Source organism: Trematomus bernacchii, unplaced genomic scaffold (genome assembly GCF_902827165.1).
Source record: "Trematomus bernacchii unplaced genomic scaffold, fTreBer1.1, whole genome shotgun sequence".
NCBI classification, from domain to species: Eukaryota; Metazoa; Chordata; class Actinopteri; order Perciformes; family Nototheniidae; genus Trematomus; species Trematomus bernacchii.
In genome coordinates this window covers 1,226,031-1,248,901 of record NW_022987733.1, presented here as the reverse complement: position 1 = coordinate 1,248,901, position 22,871 = coordinate 1,226,031, and the positions used below count along the sequence as shown (strand labels likewise).

Here is a 22,871-nt window from a genome sequence, read left to right as displayed (position 1 = left end):
CACATGTCGAGTGAATAGAGTGTTTTAAAAGTTGAAGCAGACATAATGATGTAATAAAGTTAACAGATTTAGGAACGTCGCTTTCCTCCTAGATTTAAAAAAATGTTTACATATTATTCTTATCATTTATAAGGTTGTTCAGAGGGATACTGGAAGAAGGTAGTATTCTTTTGACGTTATCCACAAACTTTGCTTTATTAACCAACCTCAATTTGTATGAACTAATTGTTTAGCCTTACCTTCTTGTATGTTTGGATGAAGGGAGGCAGGACTTTACTTGGTGATGAAAGTACAGTTCATACATTTAAAGGGGAACTACAGCAATGTTTAGATATCCAGTCTGTTTAGGAGTCTTGTAAAGTAGCTGCCCCATGAGTAAACAAAGTTATACAAAGCCTTTTGTAGCTCTAGGGAGTTGTCTGAGAGAATGCCTGTTGGAGTTCAATACTACACATTTGGAAATGTTATGTGTTTGTGTTATGTTAGATTTTCTCATTTCAGTTGTAAATTCACGTGTGGGATGTAGGTCATGAAATGCTTTTTAAGGATTCATTTTAAAGTGTGTTGATCCCCTCTGAAGCACTCCAGTCACATGGGGCTCTGAACGCGTCCCTCCGTCCTAACCACTGCACACCCAGATGTTATAAAAGCAAAAGTGCAGCTATGTAATGTCTGTGTGACGACTGAGTCTGGCAGAGTCAGTGACATTCTTTAAAATACTGGTAAGAAATTATCTGTTTATTTTGTTGTTTTGAAAAGTGCTGTATATTAAGTTGATATTAAGTATTTGCTGGTTAAATTCAGTCCACAATAGCTCTTCTTTAATATAGGAGTTCACGGCTTCGGCATTAAAGACAACTCACCTGTTTTAAACTTCATGTTGAGTATGATAAATATTGTGAGTCTGTATAATTGTTTTCTATTGTTTTAATTTTGTCAGAGGAGTACTCACAAGATACACAGTAATGGTTCTTCATAGCACTTGTGGGAGTAGTCTAACTAGTACTGATTCCTACAGTATCAATATCTTTAAGAATGTATGGCAGAATAATTTTTCATCCCTCATAATTTAATATCATTTTTATTGTTAGGAAAAAGGGCGATGGTTTGAGGAGTAAAGAGAACCACGTGACTTCAGAGAAAAGGACACACACGTTTAACTTCCTCTTCAGGGGCCTCATTTATAAAGGGATATACGCTCAAAAAATGGCGTACGCCAGTTTCTACGCAATGTTTGCGATTTATAAAATACTAACTTGACGGGAAAATGTGCGGTCCTCCACGCAAACTCTAACCCATGCGTACGCACTAAGCACAGAAACGGGAGAGACGAGAAACTGCGGTTTATCCGAGCGGGCTGGGGCAGCGCCGGCGGCGACTGCGGCACCGGGAGCGGTGCGCCCAGGAAGGCACCCGTAGGAACGGCGAGGTCAGAGGACGCCTCATCAGCAAGCGCCGGTGGGGAAGCGCCCATAGCCGAGTCGCGGGGACCATCAGCCGGCCGCTGAGCAAGCCCTGGGGCGTCGCCCAGCCCGGGCGGATAGGTGGGGGCTGATGTCCCAGGGCAGCGGGCGGCGGCGGTGGCGACGGCGTGGTCGACTGCTCATGGGCGCAGGATGTGGCCGGCGTGTAGGCACGGAAGAACCGCCGGTTGCGCAGTGTCAGACGTCCCGAACCGTCAACCCTGATCCGATAGTGGTCATGGTCCAGCGACTCCACCACGATCCCTGACCTGTCCCATTTGCGGGGGCTCGGGCCTTGCTGGTTCTGGAGGAATACCCTTTCGCCGAGCGCCAATGGGCGGAGCGGTCTTGAGTGAGTCCCCAGAGACTCGGTGGTACGGGACATACGGGTCCGAAGGGCGTCCTCCTTCGCCGCCCATGCCTCGCGCCATAGCGGGCGGATATGCGGGTTCGAGAACTTCTCGAGGCGGTTCACGAAGGAGAGCGAGCCACGAAGGGGGCGGCCGAAGATGATCTGCGCCGGCGAGAGGTTGCAGTCGGGGTCAGGCGTGTTCCGCAACTGCAGCATAGCACGCAGGAAGCGGTCCTGATCAAGGCTGCCCGACGGGCCGGTGTTGGACATCAGGAGGCGCTTAGCAGTCTTAACCGCAACTTCCGCCCTCCCATTCGACTGTGAAAAGCTAACGGAGGACACACGGTGTTTGACGTGCCATAAGCGGAGGAAGTCCTCAGTGTGGCTCGCCTTGAATTCCGGACCACCGTCGCTCGAGAGCTCCTGCGGTACGCCGAAGGTAGCGAAGAACGAGCGGAGGTGTTGGACCAGGCCAGCTGAGCCCGCCAGGGCAGTACCCGCCGTAGAACTCAGGACCTCTACCCAGCCCGAAAGCCGATCCCCGACAACTAGGTAGTGGCGGCCCCCATAGTCGAAGAAGTCAGCAAACACCGCCTCGAATGGCGTGGACGGGGGTGGTGACGGCAGGGGGGGGTGTAGCCGCCTGTGACGGAGCATTGCGGTTGCAGTCTGCACACCCGTCCCTGGTGGCCTGAATGTCCCCGGACATCCCGGGCCAGTAAACTATGGCTCGGCCATGCTGCCCCATCGCTGAGGTCCCCTGGTGAGCGGCATGGAGATGCCGAAGGACTCTCCCACGGAGGGATGGGGGGACCACGACGCGGTCCCGATAGAGCAGGACGCCGTCCTGTGCGTAGACGGACTCACAGACCGATGACAGACTCGCCAGGGCAGGGTCGTTAACGTCATCCTGCTCGATGAGTTGGAGGAGGTGGCCGAGGCATCCGTCAGCCGCTGTCTCCCGTGCGAGGAGGGGCCAAGAGACGGCTCCGATCTCCCGTGCGTCGTCGCGGATGGAGGCCATGAGTGCTGACTCCACAGCGTCAGGCCCGCTCGGCAGCCCCAGTGAGAGGCCGTTCGCTGAGCCCGAGGGGGAAGGATGCCTTGATGTGGCATCAGCGGCATAGTTGCTCTTGCCAGGCAGATGCACAATGTCGAAGCGCCATGGGAGGGTGCGCTGCTTGAGTCTAAACAGACGCGAGTTTGTTATCTCATCCAGCGTACGGTCACCAAAGATCTTCACCAATGGCTTATGGTCGGTGACCACGACGAGGTTGTCGGACCCCTGCGTGAAGTACCGCGTCTGTTCCAGACCCCAGGCCACAGCTAGGGCCTCTCCCTCGACGGCCGCATAGCGCTGCTCCGCAGGGGACAGGAAACGCGAACCCGCGAGGGTGATCCTCCATCCTCCTGGACAGCAGTCCGGTATGCCCGAGGCACAGTGACAATGTTGCTGGAGCAGGAAGTAGCCAATGCCACGCATGGACCAGTCAGGGCGGAGGCAGGTACGCTTCTGCATGTCGTAGATCTCCACGCCCTCGCGGATGGCCTCCATTATGGCTTGCTTGGACGTCTGGAAGGCCTCCTCCAGAACGGGGGACCATAGGAACACACAGCGCGGGCTGAGGAACGGCTTAAATGGGGCCATCGTGTCACGCAGCTGGGCGTAGTTAGCCACCTGGTTGACGAGGCCAAACCAACTCCTGATGTCCGTCGTGGAGCCTGGGGTGGGGAAGTCCCGGATGGCGTCCAAGTATTTCGGGAGCGGTTCGATGGTAGATTCCGACACCCTGAAGCCGGCGAAGTCGACGCACCTCTCCGCGAACTGAAGCTTGTCCGGGTTCAACACGATGCCCGACCGGCCGACACGCGTCAGGAAGTCGATGGTCCTCCACCATTGTTGCTCCAGGTCGGTGTCATAGTGGATGGTGTCATCCACACAACGTTCCTTGCGTTCATAGTCCGAGAGTACGGCGTCAAACCGACGGTTGTAGCCATCCCCTGATGACAGGAAACCCTGTGGTGCCCTGGTGTAGCGCCAACGGCCGAAGGGCGTGATGAAGGTAGTGAGGTGGCGATCCGACTCACGCAGGGGGACGCTGTGGTAGCCGTTCCAGGCATCCGTGACGGTCTTCCAGGTGCCCTTCGGGACGCGGCGTGCAAGGTGGAATGGGGACTCAGTGGCAAAGGTCTCACGTTGGCAGAACTTGTTGAGGGGGGAGAGGTCCATGGTCCTGCGGGGGGAACCGTCGTGCTTCCGAGTGACTACCACGCCACTGGCTCGCCGTATGGTACGCGTTCAATGACCCCGAGGGCTTCGTCCCGCAGGAGGTCATCGTGGACCCTCCGCTGCCAGTGTAGAGGCACTGTAGCCGCGGTGTGGCATGCCTTAGGCGTAGCTGCGGGGTCCACGTGCATCTCGATAGGTGGCCCCTCCATGCATGGTAGTGCCCGATGGGGGCAAGTATTGAATGTCGACGAGGCATATCTCCCGAGCAGCCAACCTTTCATCCGGCTGTTGTTCTCTGGCGTACAAGGGAACGGCAGAGCTGCGGGGCACGCCGGGGGGACCGTGCGCTGAGGACATGAGCACTGGGCGTCCTGGGGGTCACCTGGCCCCACGCAGCCGCCGTTGGTTGACCTCGTCGCATTGACCTCGTCGCATTGACGGATAAGGGCTGGTCTGGCGTGTCAGCCATGGTGTCGTCATGAAGAAACATACTCCTCAATGTCAGTTTCAGTGTTTTAATGACAAAGATGACGACACCCTGAAACAGAGTAATACAGCGAGGTAAGCTGACAAAGTATTACATACATGCATGTCATCATTAACACAACACAAATATATGCTACGACACCACGTATATATACACCAACAATAGTGGGAACAGTCTTACATGTGTGAGTGGATGAACGTCTCGACACGAGGCGGAGTGAATGAACAATGTTTGAACTAAAATGGCCGCTCAGTACTACCGGGTCAGAGCGCGGCATATCCGGTGCGACAGCAGTGAGACGCTGCCCTCTAGTGGCCGGCGATAAACTCTTCAGAAACCTCCTTTCCTTTCATTTAGAGAATTCGAACGGCACTTATCATGGCTGCCACTGAGGGACTTCCGGGTCATTTCACTCCGTTAGGAAGGTTCCTAAGCTAAATGGACTATTCAACCGCAACCCGAGCTGTCCGACTTCAGGCGAGCTTTTTGAGACCTCCCCCGGCTGCAATCGGCTATTCTCGTCTACTTTGGAGGCGAGCCGCAGCTCGTCTCAAACAAGCCTACTGTCTCACTGACAAATCTCTTACGCTTCTGTTTTTTTAGGGTTTCAATTTCCTGCCGCCTAGTTTTACAAAATAGTGTCTGAAACTGTTATGACAGGTTTCATGTGTTAGAAAATTACAAAAAGGCTACTTTTAGTATTGTGGAGTTTGTGCTGTGTGGAAATGACCTTTTCCTGGGCTGTAAAGCTTTTAACCTATAAATACATAGATTCAAAAAGCAGTTTTTAATTGGAGAATTTGTAGGCTACTTGTTTGAGCCATTTTTAAATAACAAAATGGCAAACAATCTGTTGTGTCAGCTTCTCAAATGATTTCCTAAATAGTTTTATATCAATGGAAATTGAGCCTCTTTAGATTTGGACTGAATTAGCTCAAAATTGTTCGTTAAGCTACCACAAACTGATTTTAACCTTTCATGATGGCTCAAAGCTGTGCATGAGAAGTTCTTAATGAGCCTTTAACTTTACTTGTAGCTTATCTTTTTTGTTTCAATGACTTGTCTGTTTCTGATTCACACATGTATTCATAATACTTTTTTTCTTGGGCTGAACATTTGGAGTTGTCATTAACTGAGCCTCACAATATGTAGTGTAGACTAAGCAGGGGCGGATCTAGAAAAAATATTCATGGGGTGGCAGGAGAATTTCAGGGGTGGCATCCCCTGGCAGAAGTATATGCTGATTTAATCGCAGTCATATCAATTCATGTTAACTTGGAAAGCCACAATATTTATATTTTAACTCAATAACATTTGGTGACATTATTGTGGCACATCAGTAAAGCCTTAAGGCCCTGACACACCAGGCCGATATCGGCCGTCTTCGGTTGTCTAGCGACAACGCGTTCCTTGTCGCCCAAAGTCAATTTGGTGTGTCCCGAACCCTCGGCCGTGACACGCCTTATTTGGCCTTTCACGATCGACACATGGCCGATTCAACATGTTGAATCGGCCATGTGTCGGACACAAGCTATCGGGCCAAGAAACCACTCTGATCAGCTGTTCAGCTAGCAAATGAGAAGCTAAACGGAAGTGAGAGACGTAAACAAACGATTTAAGAAGGCACAGGACAGCAGCTAAACCCCAGCAGGTGATACTTAAAGACATCAAACATAGCCCTTAAATGTCCTCTCTTACCTCCCACACATAGCAGGGACATCTCTGATATCGGCGGGAGCGTCCCCGGCTGTCCTCTGCTGAGAGCTCCGTGATTTGTTTGGTCAAGTCCGGTTTTTCATCTCATCAGTTTATTTGTCAGTATAAAGTTGCAGGATTAGTCTCAAGTACCTCAACATTGTCCTTAAGTACAGTGTCTAAGTAAATGAGATACTGTCTACTGCTGTTCATTTACCTATTGTGAGTCGCCTCGGATAAAAGCATCACATGGAAATGTAAATTTAGCAAGAAGTGGCCATTATTACATTGCATACATTACTACATTGCTGACTCAATAAACTACACACCCGCCAGAACACTGCGATCATCAGATGCAGGTCTATTAACTGTGATTTTATAGTATGTCTGCACTTTATGTGCTCATTTCATCATTCATGTATTTTATATTCTAAAACATGTTTTCGATGGACGAGAGTGAAAATGGAACGCACACGCTATTTGCTGTTTGTTTATATCACAGTCTGTTCTTCTTCTCTTTCTTCCGGTTGTTGCCTATTTTGAATGACGAATACACACTACCGCCGCCTGCTGGTAAGGACAGTAATTGCCACTCACGCATGCGCAGTTCGTACGTGCTCGGCTGAAGTCTTTGTGGTGTGTTCCAGTGCGACACATGGCCAAGACGCAGGAGAACACGGCGATGGAACTGTCTGTGTCGGTGTCGGCGAGTTCTCTGGTGACGGCCTGGTGTGTCAGGGCCTTTAAATAGAAACATATAAGGTGGCAGACATCATTTAATGCATTTTAACTGAACAATAACTGAATGAGTTTGTTTCACTCTTAGACCAGCAGGGGTAACAAATCTATGCAGACTGCTGCAATAAGTACATTAATTAACTGTCTCGTCGATGTTTGTCTAAATGAATATGATACTATTAACAATCATATTATTCCTATCAGCTGTCAATCACTGTTATGATTCACATATTCAGTGTTATTATTAAATAAACTATATTTTTTGGAGGAGTTAATGACGTTTTATAATGATGTTCCTGAAGATGCTTGCTCACCCTCCTTCAAATTTGAAAGACAAGTAATTACTATCATATATCAAAAGATTAAAAGGAACAGTTCAGCGCCCCACAACTTCATTGCAAACAGTTACAACCTTGACTTTACATCAGAAAGAACAAACATTAAAGAAGTGACTAACTGCATCAGTTAGGGTTAAAAAACGTGTATTCAGCAAAAACATATACGTCTCACGGTAGAAATACTTTATTCCTTATCGGATCTGCACAAAGAAGATATCAACTAGCAAGCTGAAATTCTACAGATTCTAGATATATAAGTATCATCACTGAGCGATCAAAACTCGCGACAGGGGAAGCTAACCCAGACAACACACAATGTAGCTTTATGGAGCAAAAACGCTAAATAGTCTTACCTTTGCTATTCTTCTGATCAAAAGTTGTGTTCAATGGCATTACAACGCATAAAACGCTGCTGAAGGTTAATCCATAGGTTAATCCATTGGTTAATCCAATGTGTCTGTGTGACTTTCAAATGATTACTGACGTGAGTTCTGTGCTAAGTGTGTTAGCATTCTTTCGCTCAGGGCTAATTTAGACGCTACTTGTGAGACTTCTGTTTTGTTTCGGTAAAAATTGTTCATATCGTCAGTTAGCTGAGTTTCTTCCCGTTAAGTGGGTATGACACATTAATAGGTTGTTAAATGTTAAGAAGCCCTGAGACACAGTTTCGGTACCTGGGGGCTGCCGGGCTTAACCGAGGATTTGAGGTGTCGTCCCATAGACACTGCACAGCATTCGCACTAATAAGTATGTCGAATTCTAGACTGTGTGTCTTCGCCAGTCACACAGAATAATAAAGATGGCTAAGAGTTTAGCACAGAGCACGAGTCAGTTCATTTATAGACCAACAAACAAAACTTGTGTGTGTGTGTGCTCACTTTTGTATTCTCTGTGGCGCTGCAGCAAACAAACAAACAACAAACAACAAACAACAAACAACAAACAACAAACAAACGGAAATAAATGAATACTTTAGTTGAAGTTAAAGTGAACAAAGCGGAAGTGGATCCGCGCAGCCGTGGCAGAGACAGTTTCTTCCCGCGGGCAGTGAGACTGTTAAAAAATTGAACTGTTGAAACAACTTCAAACATTCATCTGCTACTCAGTAGTATGTATCTAATACCTAATATATATATATCATTCCAATAACTTGTATATAGACTCATACTGCACTATTCCACATCATCACTTTATTTTATTTTATAACTATTATTCTTTTTGTATTGCTCTTGCTCTTATTGTTATTATGTTGCATTGTTGGAGAAGCCTGTGACATAAGATTTTCAACTACATAATTACTCTGTAGCTATGTCAGATTGACAATAAAGAACCTTGAACAATCCCTTGAACAGAGAAACTTCAGAAACTGTGTGTTTTGTGATATTTGGCAGAATAAATAGAAAAAGAACGACATTAGGTAAATTGTATGTGCGGTGTTTATTTTATCGTGAAGGTGTGTTTTATTATTATTATTTTATTATTATTATTGTATTATTATAATTGTATTGTTATTATTATTGTTGAATTATTTGATTTATTTACATTATTAATGTCAACACAGGTCAGTTTCTTATTGTATATTAATTAATTGAGAGAGGGTTAAATAAAACTTTATTGACCGATTAAACAAATAGACAAATAGCAAATCACAGAGCTCCGTTTGAGAGCGTCACTTATTGCTAACAATAATAATGAAGCTAATGATGTCACTTCCTGCCCGGTCCGAAGGCGTCAGAGGCCGCCCCCCCCGCCATCTCATCCCCACGCTGCAGAGAGGAGCCCAGGTTAGCAGTGAGACAGGTGGAGAGGAAACATCCTCGTGTGTTGAACCGCCTGCTGGGGAGAGACAGGTGAGAGACAGGTGAGAGACAGATGGGAGACAGGTGAGACAGGTGAGAGACAGGTGTGAGACAGGTAAGAGACAGGTGAGAGACAGGTGAGACAGGTAAGAGGCAGGTGAGAGACAGGTAAGAGACAGGTGAGAGACAGATGGGAGACAGGTGAGACAGGTGAGACAGGTGAGAGACAGGTGTGAGACAGGTAAGAGGCAGGTGAGAGACAGGTGAGACAGGTAAGAGACAGGTGAGAGGCAGGTGAGAGACAGGTGAGACAGGCGAGAGTCAGGTGAGCAGTGAGACAGTACGTACATGGGGGGGATGAAAGCGGTAACCATCACTGTGGAGTTCATCCTGATTCTGCTGAAGAAATACATCATTATAATAATAATAATAATAATAATAATAATAATAATAATTGTATTATTATTATTATTATTATTATATATATAGCTGATTATTATTATTATAATTAAACATTATTATAATTCATGTGCTATTTAAAACTATTATTTTAGTTTGATTATATTATTATTATTATTAATAATGATTAATATATATTCACCTTGACAGTGTGGAGTTTATTTCCTCGGTTATGTTCTGCAGGCACAACGTCTCCGTGCTGTTCCCATCACACCTGTGTCCGGAAAGAAATCTAATTATATATCCTGTTTTTATTATTATTTTTAATTGTGATTATTCTTCCAAACAGCTTTAAACTAATAACAATAATAATAATAATAATAATAATAATAATAATAATAATAATAATAATAATATTATTATATATATATATGTATATATATATATGTGATCAGGGAATAATTTCCATAGATGTTTACCTTTCACCCTCTGACGCAGATGCCCAGCCTTGAGCAGCCGCTATCTCCCATAAGGAGGGGCTGCCCTAGCATTTTGTTGTTGTTACCAGTTTGTGACCGGGCAACTCTCTGTCAGAGATAGTTATTGTTGTGGGACACCTGGAACACATCCTTCTCGGGGTGTAGATGACCCCGAGCCATAAGCGACAACAAATGTGATTCAGTGTCCTCAGCTGTTTTGTCTAACTAATGAAGAATGTTGATTACCCTTAGCGAAACTAGTTAAAACATCATACGAGAGGAAGGTTTCTTCAGAATTGATTGTGGCATCTCAACCGTGTGGTCAAACTGTGGCCCGGGACATGTCTTGTGAATTCTCCGGCCGAAGCTCCAAATAAACCATCAGTGTTTGCCATCAAAGCTCCAGCTCTCCATCGTGTTTCTCTTTGAGTCCTGACTCCCATTGCTTCAGAAGTTTCCCCCACAATATGTATATATATATATATGTATATGTATATATATGTATATGTATAAATAAAACTAATGATAATATATTAATGTGTTCACACAGACCTGGGGGGCGGAAGGGTGGGTTGTCTCCTGAGTTCACATCAGGGAAATATATTTATAATATTTAATGACATATATATATATATATATATATATATGTATAAATGACATTAATATATATATATATAAATGAATCAGAATACCTTTATTAGTCCCACAGAGGGGAAATGTACATTGTTACAGCAGAAAAGAGCCAAAGACAGCTTAATGTTGGCGTGCATAACATTTACAAAATACACATACTGTAACAAATGTTACATAAATATGTAAATGGCACTTACATATAATACAAATGACATCAATAAATAATATATTAATGATAGAGCTCTACAGGATAGAGTTTATTTAACTTTATCTGAGAAGTTAATATTTAAATCTCACCTGAGGAGTGAAGGAGGAAGAGGAGCAGCAGAGACCATCATTACCATCATCACCATCACCATCATCATCATCTTCATCATCATTTTAATTTTCTTCATCATATTGTGGTCTTCCTCAGCAGGAGCCTGTCAGACCGCGTGCAGGGCGCCCCTTATATAGCGTTGGAGTGACGTCATCAGACCTTCACCGGTCAGGCCGTCAAAACAGAGAGTTTAAAATAAATACATATAAATATAAAGAAACACAAATTGGTTATTTAATATTCTAACAAGGTTTATTTTAGTTTATTAATGAGGTTTATTTTAGTTCATTAATGAGGTTTATTTTTGTTTATTAAGGTTTATTTTAGTTTATTAATAAGGTTTATATGAGGTTGTTTATATGTTTAGTGTTGGCTGAGCTGCCTCATGGTTAAATAAATAAGATAAAGACTGAAGGTCCTCTCTATATTTACATGCTCTTCATCACCTCATCACCTCATCACTTCATCTCTTCCTCTCCTCACCTCTGACAACATGAATAATGTTTTATATATAATGTATATAGTATACATTATTTTATATCTACTGTAACTATCGCATAATTGAATGAAAAAGACGGCCCAGACTACTTCCAATTTGAGGCCTTTCATGTAATCTGAATTACATCAAATCATTTGGTGCAACTTCCAATTTGATTAAACCAAGAACACAACATAACTAACATGTCAAAAAGGATACATTTATATAGTTACATCATACCTATCATTTTAAGTTTAATTAATTCCTTCATTACAATCCTAAATATAAATGTATGTAGCTCATTTTCCATTTGTTAGAGTGAATTAGTAAATGTTCTTGTTGACAGCAACAACAACAAAGAAAAAAACAACATCTTGCTGTGAGCAGATAACAGAACGTGCCATTTGAACTGTGAGGCTTATCCAATGAAGCTTTATGCAAGTGCAACATTTAACTTTAATATTAAAACTAGTTATTTTAACACAATTCTTAACAAACAACATTCTTTATCCGTGCATAGAGCTAAGTGCAGTGAGTTCCAAAATATGCAGCATCACTTTTCACAATGCCAAAGGGAAAAACAGTCCTCTTAGAGCGCCATCTACAGTGCACTCTGCATATCAAATACTGTGTTTGCACAGGGAAACTACCACAGGGTAAAAAGGTGTAATTGATAGTCATGACGTTGGATGGACTGGATGTTATTCTGGAGGTGCCATTTATTCAGAAACAAATATCTTTGATACTCTCGGTTCAATTATTGCATTGCATTCTTTAAGTGTATCAATGTAATGCATTATTATAATGTATTGTAGACTAAAATCTATAATTCTGCATTTACTTCTCTGCCCTCTGGCCATTTTGTTTAATCTGTTTATACCAACAATTATTCTATTATGTTTTCCCTTATCCGTATTTAATAATTACATTTTTTTATTGTTTTTATATACTTATGTCATTTTCCATCCTCCATGGAGAGCACCCCATCGTAAGCACATAATTTACTCCCAGAATTTCAGTCTACTCACGAGACAAACTTGCCCACTTCCACCTGGATGATGGCGTTTTTAAACTGGACCTCCAGCAGCAGGGCGTCAGCTGGACCTCCCTCGCTGGTCTTGTTGACGTTTGGGGAGAATATCCGCAGCATCCCCTTGTAGCTGCCCACCACCACCTTGTCTATTAAGGCAGTGGTTCCCAACCTTGTTTGTCTCATGTACCCCTTGAGCTGGTCACCATTCTATAAATACCTCCTCACTCATCTGTTATAATTTGATGAGGAGAAGACCCCTCCCCTCTGAACAGTCACATTTCAGTCAGACAACTCACGTGTTTCTTAATATGTTTATTAGAAGCAGCATATAGTTTGAGTTTGGCGTCTAGGCTCGGGCCTCATCACTCCACAGATTTACAAAGAACATTGAGTGATGATTAGATAACTATCCCCCGAGCCTACACAGGTGGAAGCTGGGGTGGAGCTGGGGTGGTGGGGGGGCAGGCGAGCAGCAGCAACATGAAACACAGCAGCAGGAACATGAACGTAGCAATAGCAAGTGAACACAGCAGTGGCAGCAGCAGCATAGCGAGGCAGAGGCAGGAAGACCTGGCAGCTTAAATAGAGCGGCATGTTTAGGAGAATGTGTTTGGTTGGTTGTAAGAGGGACGAGGTGTTAATGTCTGATTGGTGCTCGAGTTGACCGCCTGAACTAGCTCGCAGAATTCGCCCCATTTATCCGTCATATTTGAAAAGAAACATTGTTGTTTTCTGTATTCATGTAAGACAAAAGTTATTTATTTATTTGGCGATGACTTGCGCTAATTTTAGAACGCACCCTGCGGGCAACCAGGCACCTGCTTACCCCCTGCGTTCCCCTCAAGAACCCCTAGGGGTCCCCGTGCCCCCGGTTGGGAACCACTGTATTAAGGTGTAAACACAAAGCGTGACAGATGTTATATCTGAGATAAGTCAGGGTGGAAGTTATTATTTCTGACAGCAGGCTGTCATTACTTTCCCTTTGTGTGGTGCTAGCACTCTCACTGCTAAGGTAAAACAAGATTTTTCTTTAACAACAAAAAGTTAATGTGACTAATTAGTCTAGTTTACTCAACCTGAAGTAAATTGTATAAAAGAAGGCATTTGGTGGGGGGGGAGTCAGCTCAGCATTAAGTGTCAAGGTTTTCAGGACATCATTTAGTTATAAACATCATGTTTTAAGTAGGTGAATTTTCTAATGTAAAAATGTATAGTGTAAAAGGGTATAAAACATTCGGATAGAAGTATATAATGGTCATTCCCATGCTCTATTTAGTTGGTGCTAAATTTAAAAAATGTTTACCACTTGGGGATTAGAAAGAAATCAGAAATCTTAACAAAATAAATCACATAAAGATTGTACGGGCCTCCTTTCCACATGAACATTGAAGAGCATGTCAGTGTCAGAATGCAAATGGTGCATCAGTAAATAATATAAGCATTAAGCAATATTGAAAACTAATTAACTCAATGCAAACCGTCCCATATGTTCAATCTTTATTCCAGATAAGAAATGACTTGTATATATCGGAGCAGAAAATACTGTCACCTAGCTACCATGTTCTGGCTGTGGCTGGTTAGCTTGTTTTAACTCTAGAGGGAACTGGTTTTGTAATTAAAGTATGGTGTCAAAGTGGTTTGATTTTCAGATGGAGAAATGTGGGGGAAATGTAACACAAAGCAGAGCGGCAAATGAAAGTTAGCACACAGTAGATCTTTTGGATCTTTAATATATATATATATTTGTTATTTTCTTGCCAACATACATCATGATATACATTGTATATATGTGCACAACCATATAAACTACAATGAAAAGACACATTTAACTCTGTTGTTTATCCACAGAAGTGTAGAGTGGTGTGATAAGACATCTCAGGAAAGGTCTGTGTGTTATTGGTGCATCTCTTCCTCTCCACAAACTGACCGTGTCCGGTGCCACTGTTGTCCACGTCTCCCACGTCTCCGACACAGAGGCATCCCTGGTCGAACTCCTCCCCCTCGCCAATCGCTGCCGACCACCAATCACGGGCCTTGAACAGAGACATGCTGCCTCTGATTGGACGGAGAGAGTAAGTGAAAAAAGACAGGAGGGAAATGGTTAGAAGTGACATGCAAAAATCTGTCTGCATCAAACTATAGTGAAAGTACCAAAAGTAAAAGTAGTCATTGTGCAGATTGGTCCATTTCAGAATAATATATATAATATGTTTTATAATGATTGATCATTAAAGTGTTCTCAAAGTTGGTAAAGGTGCAGCTAGTTTGAATGACTTTGTATACTGCAGGGTAGCTTGTGGATTTACTCCAGGTGGAACTAAAGTCTGATTTAACACTTGATTAGATTTCACATCATTCATCTAGATCTTTAAAGTAACTAAAGGTATTAAATACATGTAGTGGAGTAAAATTACACCATTTACCTCTGAATTGAAGTGGAGTAGAAGTACAAAGTAGTATGAAATTAAAATACTCAAGTAAAGTACAAGTACCTCAAAATTGTACTTAAGTACAGTACTTGGGTAAATGTAGTTAGTTACTTTACACAACTGCGAATAGAGCAACTGAATCACAAGAGGATAACTAACAGTCCCATCTTATAGAAGACAGAAAGCAGCCGACAACTACACTATAGCTATTGTACATACATACGACAATAAAGCCTCTGTATCTTTGAAGACCAAGCACCTGTGGGTTCATTGTTCTATAACTAAGAACACTCTTGTTATTGTAAATATGTCCATTATGACCGAGCATACAAACACTTAAAGTAATCACACATGCCTTCAGAAGCTGTATACAGACGGTTACAAATATTATCTTGCAGCTAACGTCAAGCCGGCAGAATTAACTTTAGCTTAGCTAATTAGCTAGCTCTCCAAGTTACCTGGATACTGAGCAGATATAAGAACAGCCTTATATATATAAATATAAATCCCCGCAGCTGGTGACTAAACACACTCAGGTTTGTTCCCGAGGTTCTCTTACCTTCACGTACACAAGCCGGTCCGTAAAAGCCGATGTGTTGTTCCTCCTCACACACAAATCACATTTCTCACCCTCTTGCTTGCAGCCATCGTCCTGTTGTCATGACGCTCAACGGACAAGCAGGAAGTTTGTGCGCAGGACCGGAAATGAGAACCGAAAAGACGGCTGGGAAAATGAGTTTCTGGACTGAATCAGAATACACTACACATAGATATCTATGACACTACATGTACAGTCACTTCCGCATTGTAGGTGGAACTGCTCAGCTGTTTCCGGTACAACAACAACAATGGCAATGTTCTACACCCGGTGTTTACAAGAGCTCCCGAAATTGGAAATTACCGATGTTCATCGAATTTGCCGGACGACTAAATCCCCAGCCAGCAAATTGGACAAAGGGTTCAAATGATATGCTGCATCATATATTCATGATTACGAAGGTAAGAAAAAAGTATAAACGGAATGACTAGTTAACTAGCTAATGCTAACTTAGGCTACCATGTTAATCATTATGTTTTTTTTACTTTTGTTTTGAAGTGAAAAAGAAGACATGATAATGCAGACGAGAAATGAAATGGAGAGACGTGGGCTTCTGCTCTGACTTTCTCAATACAAATGTTGACAAATCTATTTTCCCTCAGTTGCATTTTCACAAGTAGAATTAAAGTTTCACAAATCTAAAACTGTGTTATAAAGAATATTTAGCCTCTCTGGGATAAACTAGTCCAGATGTAATGAGTGTAGGTATAGTGGTTTTGGATCAGGACCTGGTCTAATGTGGTTAAGATGTGAAAAAAGCACTGAAATCTCCCTTTTTTGTATTTTCACAAATATAATTAAGGTTTCACAAATCTAAAGCTGTGTTATAAAGAATTTGAAGACTCTCTGGGATAATCTAGTCCAAATAAATCGGCTATGCAGCAACTTAAGAGGTACAAACACGGAGTATTGTTCCCTCAGCGCTGTAAATTAAATGTCCCTTAACTTTCCCCTTAACTGCTGAATTGGAAGCCAACTTCAGCGTCGTTAGGAATACTCTGTTACAGTAAAAGTCCTGCATACAAAATGTTACTAAAAGTAGAAAGTATAAGCATCAAAATATAGTTAAAGTAGCGACAGTAAAAGTAGTCATTGTGCAGATTGGTCCATTTCAGAATAATATATATGATATGTTTTATAATGATTAATCATTAAAGTGTTCTCAAAGCTGGTAAAGGTGCAGCTAGTTTGAATGACTTTGTATACTGCAGGGTAGCTTGTGGATTTACTCCAGGTGGAACTAAAGTCTGATTAAACACTTGATTATATTTCACATCATTCATCCACATCTGTGAAGTAACTAAAGGTATTAAATACATGTAGTGGAGTAGAAGTACATAATTTACCTCTGAACTGTAGAGGAGTAGAAGTACAAAGTAGTGAAACATTGAAATACAGTACAGGTCCCTCAAAATTGCTTTTAATGAAAAGTGCAGTACTTTGAGTAAATGTATTTAGTTACTTTACACCACTGCTGATGTCCAGTGGTCTCCAGTCAGTGCAATACATGTAGCTTGTGCTGTTGTGTGTTTGGTTCAAACTTGGTGATATGATTAATTTGTGTAATCTTTTTTTTAATACATTAAGGTTTTCATAGTAATTGCAAGTGTTAAAAACTTTTGTTGACAGCCCAAATTTAAACCAAAATGTATAATTAAGAAGGTTTTGATTGAAAGGTTTGCATTAGTAAGTGTATGTTTATGTGTTTTTCTCCAGGGTAAGTTCAACTCTCAGAATGGAGAACATGAGAGATTTGAATGATGAGGAAGAGGACAAATCTTCAGTCTCCAGCTGTCTGTCTCTGAAGAGTGACCGGTCCAAAGAAGAACCTCCACTCTTCAGTGATGAACCTGGGCCCTCAGACACAAAGTAAGAGTCTGTTTCTACTGTAATCTGACCTGAAGAGGATTCATTTTATATGCCAGGGGATCATCTGCACTGTTCTTTAATATTTACATGAGCGCAGTAGATAACAGTACAGAAACACAGTACAATACTGTAAAGAAATACAGAAAAGTACAGTAAAAAGCACGGTACATTTTAGTAAAGAAATGCAGTAAAGTAGAGTCAAAACATGAGCCTATATACTTCAGTAATGAACCTCGACCCTCAGACACAAATTAAGGTCGCATTCACACCTATAGTCCGCTTCTCTGGTGCGCACCAGACGACAGTTTGTTACATTGTTTAATTTTTCAGAAGGTTTGGTTTGCGTTCACACGGGCAAAACTCAAACGGACTATAAACTTTAAACACAAGTCATGTGCACGGAAATGCTGTTCAACAATTGGTCAGACATTAAGGGGGGGTAAAACGCACATCCTACCGTAGCCTCCACCATGGAGCATCGGCAGGTTATTTTCATGCTGCTGTTAATCTGGAGAGCATATCATCAACAGACTCTAGCGGCCCGCATATGATTATACAATCAGACAACTTGCGATAAAAAACATTACAACACATATAATGAGAGACGTTCTGCAGTCAGGAGGAGGTTTCACCGACGACAGGTGGTTCTGACTTTTATGTATAGTTGACGGAGCATTTTTACTTTACACGACACTGTTCAACACTTCCTTCTGCTTCACTCTTTCGCTAAAGATTTTGTAGAGACATCTGCGTTCTTGTGACTCGTAAATACTATGCTTCCTGTGTTTCGGTGCGGACTGCGTTCACACCAGCGATGATCTGCTCCAGAGTTCACTAGCAAGCGGTCCGAGACCACCTCTTTTAAGCGGACCAGAGTCCGGTTGTTTAGTTCACGTCAGAAGTCTCGGACTGTGTTCACACCGACCCAAACAAATCGCACCAAGCGGTTAAACACACCAGGGTTCGATTCAACCGGACTATACAAGGCTGGTGTGAACGCGACCTAAGAGTCTGTTTCTGTGATCAGACCTGAAGAGGATTTAGTTCGAATGCTATCTGACAATTTAAAATATAATTGTATATTATATGAGTGAAGTAGATTACAGTACAGGAACACAGTATAATACAGTAAACATCTACAGCAGAGTTCAGCAATGAAACACTGTAAAGTGCAATAAAGTAACGCAGTAGGTAACTGTCTTTATTAAACCTTGAATGAATATCTTAAGAAGTAATATTGTTTTCTAAACTTACATCATGTGTTCTTTATTCAGACTGGTTTGCTGCAGTTTGTCTGAGATCAGCTGTGCTGCTCTGGCCTCAGCTCTGAAGTCCAACCCCTCCCATCTGAGAGATCTGGACCTGAGTCTCAACGATCTGCAGGATTCAGTAGTGAAGCTGCTGAGTGGTCTTCTGGAGAGTCCAGACTGCAGACTGGAGACTCTCAGGTCAGTTCTCCATCTTTAACTTCTGTGCTGAGATTAATATGTGAGAGTTGTGTTGACTCTGAGCTGCAGACATCAGGCTGATATTATCCTGATCAACACTTAAAGGGGACCTATCAACATCTTGCAAGAAACAGCGTCTGAGGGCTTCTTAACATTTAACAAACTATGAATGTGTCATACCCACTTAACGGGAAGAAACTCAGCTATCAGACAATATTAACCATTTTTAGCTAAACAAAACACAAGGGTAATAACAAAGGCTCTGAATTAGCCCTGAGCGAAAAAATGCTAACGCACTTAGCACAGAACTCACGGTAGAAATACTTTATTACTTATCGGATCTGCACAAACAAGATATCAGATTCCACAGATTCTAGAAGTATTAGTATCATCACTGAGCGACCAAAACTCGTGGCAGGGGAAGCAAACCCAGATAACACACAACGTAGCTTTACGGGACCAAAACGGAAAATAACATTACCTTTGCAAACTGGGTGCGCATCACTCTCACTCCTCATGGTAACGTGTAGATGTATTTAGGAACTTCCCCCTAGATTCTATTGGCTCTAACGGTTAAAAAGAGATGTCAATTATCAAAATCGACCAATGGGTTCCAGAGAAACGGCAAATCCACCCAAGTACACCCAAATGACCCCAGAGGTGTTTTTTGTTTGTTGCTAAACCTCTCTAAAAAGGTCAAATGTCACTTGTTTTGCCTCAATTTGTTCTGGGAATGTCATTTTCGAGCCTGAGACCTTAAAAACAGGCTTGGGGCTTAACTGGTTAAACCTTTTATAACAGGAACATTGTTTTCTAAACTTACATCATGTGTTCTTTATTCAGACTGAGGGACTGCAGTTTGTCAGAGATCAGCTGTGCTGCTCTGGCCTCAGCTCTGAAGTCCAACCCCTCCTATCTGAGAGATCTGGACCTGAGAGAGAACGATCTGAAGGACTCAGGAGTGGAGCTGCTGAGAGATTTTCTGGAGAGTCCAGACTGCAGACTGGAGACTCTCAGGTCAGTTCTCCATCTTTTACTTCTGTGCTGAGATTAATATGTGAAAGTTGTGTTGACTCTGAGCTGCAGACATCAGGCTGATATTATCCTGATCCTCACTGAGTATCTTAATGCTAAAGTCTATTTTCTTCTTCTGTGCTTTATATGAGTTATTTGACTGTTGCAGAGCAATGTTGATCTTTAAATTGAAATATCCTATGTTGCATAATTCACTCTGAACCTCTTAAACACCTGACATGCATCTTATATTCTCCATAATGATTTTAACAAATTATATTAAAACATAAAATACCATAATTTTGTATTTGTCTGGCTGCACATCATGAGTTAGTGTAGATGGAGCAGAATTTCAGATGTGAAGTCAGCACTTTTTCATTGAAGGAGAAGCACATTGTCTTTAATATTAATAAGAGGCAAGTTTATTTATACAGCACCTTTAAACACAAGGCAATTCAAAGTGCTTTACAATAATGAAAGACATTAAGAGCATTAAGAACTAGTGCAGCGGAAACAAGTTATAAAATGGCATTTCAAAACAGTCATTAAAAAGCAAATGTAATAAAATAAACGTAAAAAATTCATGAATAAAAGTTACAGTGCAGTTTAACCTGTTGAACCCCATCCCCCCGCCCCCGGGCAGAAAAAACGCATCATCTGCAGGAAACAGCGTCTGAGGGCATCTTAATATTTAATAAACTGAATGTTTTATATCCATGTAACGGGAAGAAACTCAGCTAACTGATCTTTGTTTTTGCAAAAAAAAACACAAAGCTAACGCTTGTCGCCTCGCGTCTCTGCGTCTTGGCCATGTGTCGCACTGGAACACACCGCAAAGACTTCAGCCGACGGCCAAGAAGCACGAACGAACTGCGCATGCGTGAGTGGCAATAACTGTCCTTACCAGCAGGCGGCGGTAGTGTGTATTCGTCATTCAAAAGAGGCAACAACCGGAAGACAGACTGCGTGATAACCGAGAGAAGAAGACCAGACTGCGTGATATAAACAAACAACAAATAGCGTGTGTGTTCCATTTTCACTCTACAACGAGAAGCTCATGGGGCTTTCCCGAACCTGTGTCGAGAGCTGGAGTTAAATGAAATCTCAGATTTGCCTTCTTAATAGTTTGTTTGGGTCCCTCACTTCCGTTTCGCTTCTCATGCACAGATTCGCTAGCTGAACAGCCAATCAGAGTGATTTCTGTTGCCGACTGCCCTTGAATCGGCGGGTTTTTGGCCGAAAAGGCGTGGCTGAAAAGACCCGGCGGTGTGGGACACACCAATCTGAGGAGGGCGTGTCGACGCTCATCGTCGGCCTGACGCCCACAGATGCCGATAATCAGCCTGGTGTGTCTGTGCCTTAACCTGTTACGCACCGCCCCCCCCGGTACCGGGCGGATAAACGCGTCATTTGCAGGAAACAACGTCTAAGGAATCTTAATATTTAATAAACTATGAATGTTTTATATCCATGTAACGGGAAGAAACTCAGCTAACTGATCTTTTTAATTTTTTTCCCCAAAAAAACCCCACAATGCTAACACTCAGCCTCTGAATTAGCCACGAGCGAAATAATTTAACCTATCACTGCACCTAAACTCACTCATAACTCCCTTATTACTTATCCTAGATGCACAGCCAACCCCTCGATTAGCATCTCCTGGAGACACAGAATCGTTTGGTGCCCACCTCAACACTCCGTGATAAACATTTGCGACGCTATAAACGAAAACGTACTTCAAAACATGTGGTGCTAGGTAGCTAGAAATGCTAACATGGCTTACCTTGGTCAAAACTGGTCTTCAATGGCATTAAAACGATAAAAAAACAATGCTGCAGTTAATCCATAGGTTAATCCAATGTATCTGTGTCCTCTTTGAAATGATTTCTGATAATCCATAAGCAATAAAACTGCTTTTTCGTTTCCAAATGTCAGAGCGAGAGATCGCTTCACTCTGGTGCAAACCTGCATGCGGGAAGCCCCCACCGTTTGTTTTCACAACGAGTGTGTGTGGGGGCCTCCCCCTTCGATTCTATTGGCTCTAACGGTCAGAAAGAGGTGTCAACCATCCAAATCGACCAAGGGGGGCCAGAGATATGGAAAAAAAACCATTTTCACCCAAATCACCTCAGAGGTGGAGTGGTTTTGGCTAAACCTCTCTAAAAAGGTCAAATGTCACTTGTTTTGCATCAATCTTGATACAGGGTACTTATTATATGTTGTACTTTGGATTCCTAAAGCTTTTCGTCTACTAACCCATCATCCAAGGGTAGTTTTCACTATAAGTAAAAAAGAATTTTTGGACGGACACTATAATTTACAGTTCTTTAACTATGTAAAATCTGAATTTTCTTTAAAATAAAAAACATCTTTATTGATTCTGACACTTCTACATCCAACTCACAGATGTAACCTTGCTTTGATAAAAGAAATGATTCATATAACCCTTTTAGAAGTTAAGTTGTAGTCATTTGTTTTGGGCATGTCATTTTCGAGCCTGAAACATGAAAAACAGGCTTGGTGCTTAACAGGTTAAAATGCATGATCTGTTTGGTATTTTGAGCAAAACACATAGACATGTTTTTTATATATTTGTATATTTCTGAGACCCATAATGTAGGCCTAAAAATTGCATAATAGGAGAACTTTAAAGCTAAAGTCTATTTTCTTCTTCTGTGGTTTAGTTCATTGACTGTGGCAGAGCAATGTTAAGGAAAAATTATATTAAAAATATCAAACACTAACAAATATTTTCAGTGTTTGCTGTTTCCAACATCTTTATAAAGCTACATGATGCGTATATAGTTTAAACTGAAGATGCTTTGGATTTATGGCTCCACTTTTTCTGAAATATATATTCTCTCTTAATTTTGATCACATTTCTTCAAAATTCATCCTGAGATATTTTTCTTCTTTGTAAACTCTGTGATCTTGAGTTGAATCAGTTTATGCAGGTTTTTATTTGTCTGGCTGCACATCATGAGTTAGTGTAGATCAGGGGTGCCCAATACGTCGATCGCGATCGACCGGTCGATCGCAAGGGTAGTGTGGGTAGATCACATGGCATTGA

General features: G+C 42.3%; 1 protein-coding gene across 5 annotated transcripts; it reads right to left on the bottom strand.

Annotated features, from left to right (window-relative positions):
• Positions 1-8,897: 8,897 nt before the first annotated feature.
• Positions 8,898-15,603, bottom strand: zgc:193726 (uncharacterized protein LOC561161 homolog). 5 transcript variants are annotated; one of them, XM_034145818.1, is made up of 6 exons: positions 15,432-15,603; positions 14,371-14,498; positions 10,911-11,091; positions 9,704-9,775; positions 9,451-9,501; positions 8,898-9,139 (listed from the first exon to the last, which is right to left on the bottom strand). In XM_034145818.1, the coding sequence occupies exons 3-6, from the start codon at positions 11,009-11,011 to the stop codon at positions 9,010-9,012; spliced, it is 354 nt and encodes a 117-aa protein (XP_034001709.1). In that variant the 5' UTR covers positions 11,012-11,091; positions 14,371-14,498; positions 15,432-15,603; the 3' UTR covers positions 8,898-9,009. The 5 variants fall into 5 exon arrangements, with proteins under 5 accessions (XP_034001709.1, XP_034001711.1, XP_034001713.1 ...); XM_034145820.1 differs by having other exon boundaries at positions 8,898-9,136; XM_034145822.1 differs by having other exon boundaries at positions 9,451-9,498.
• Positions 15,604-22,871: the final 7,268 nt, after the last annotated feature.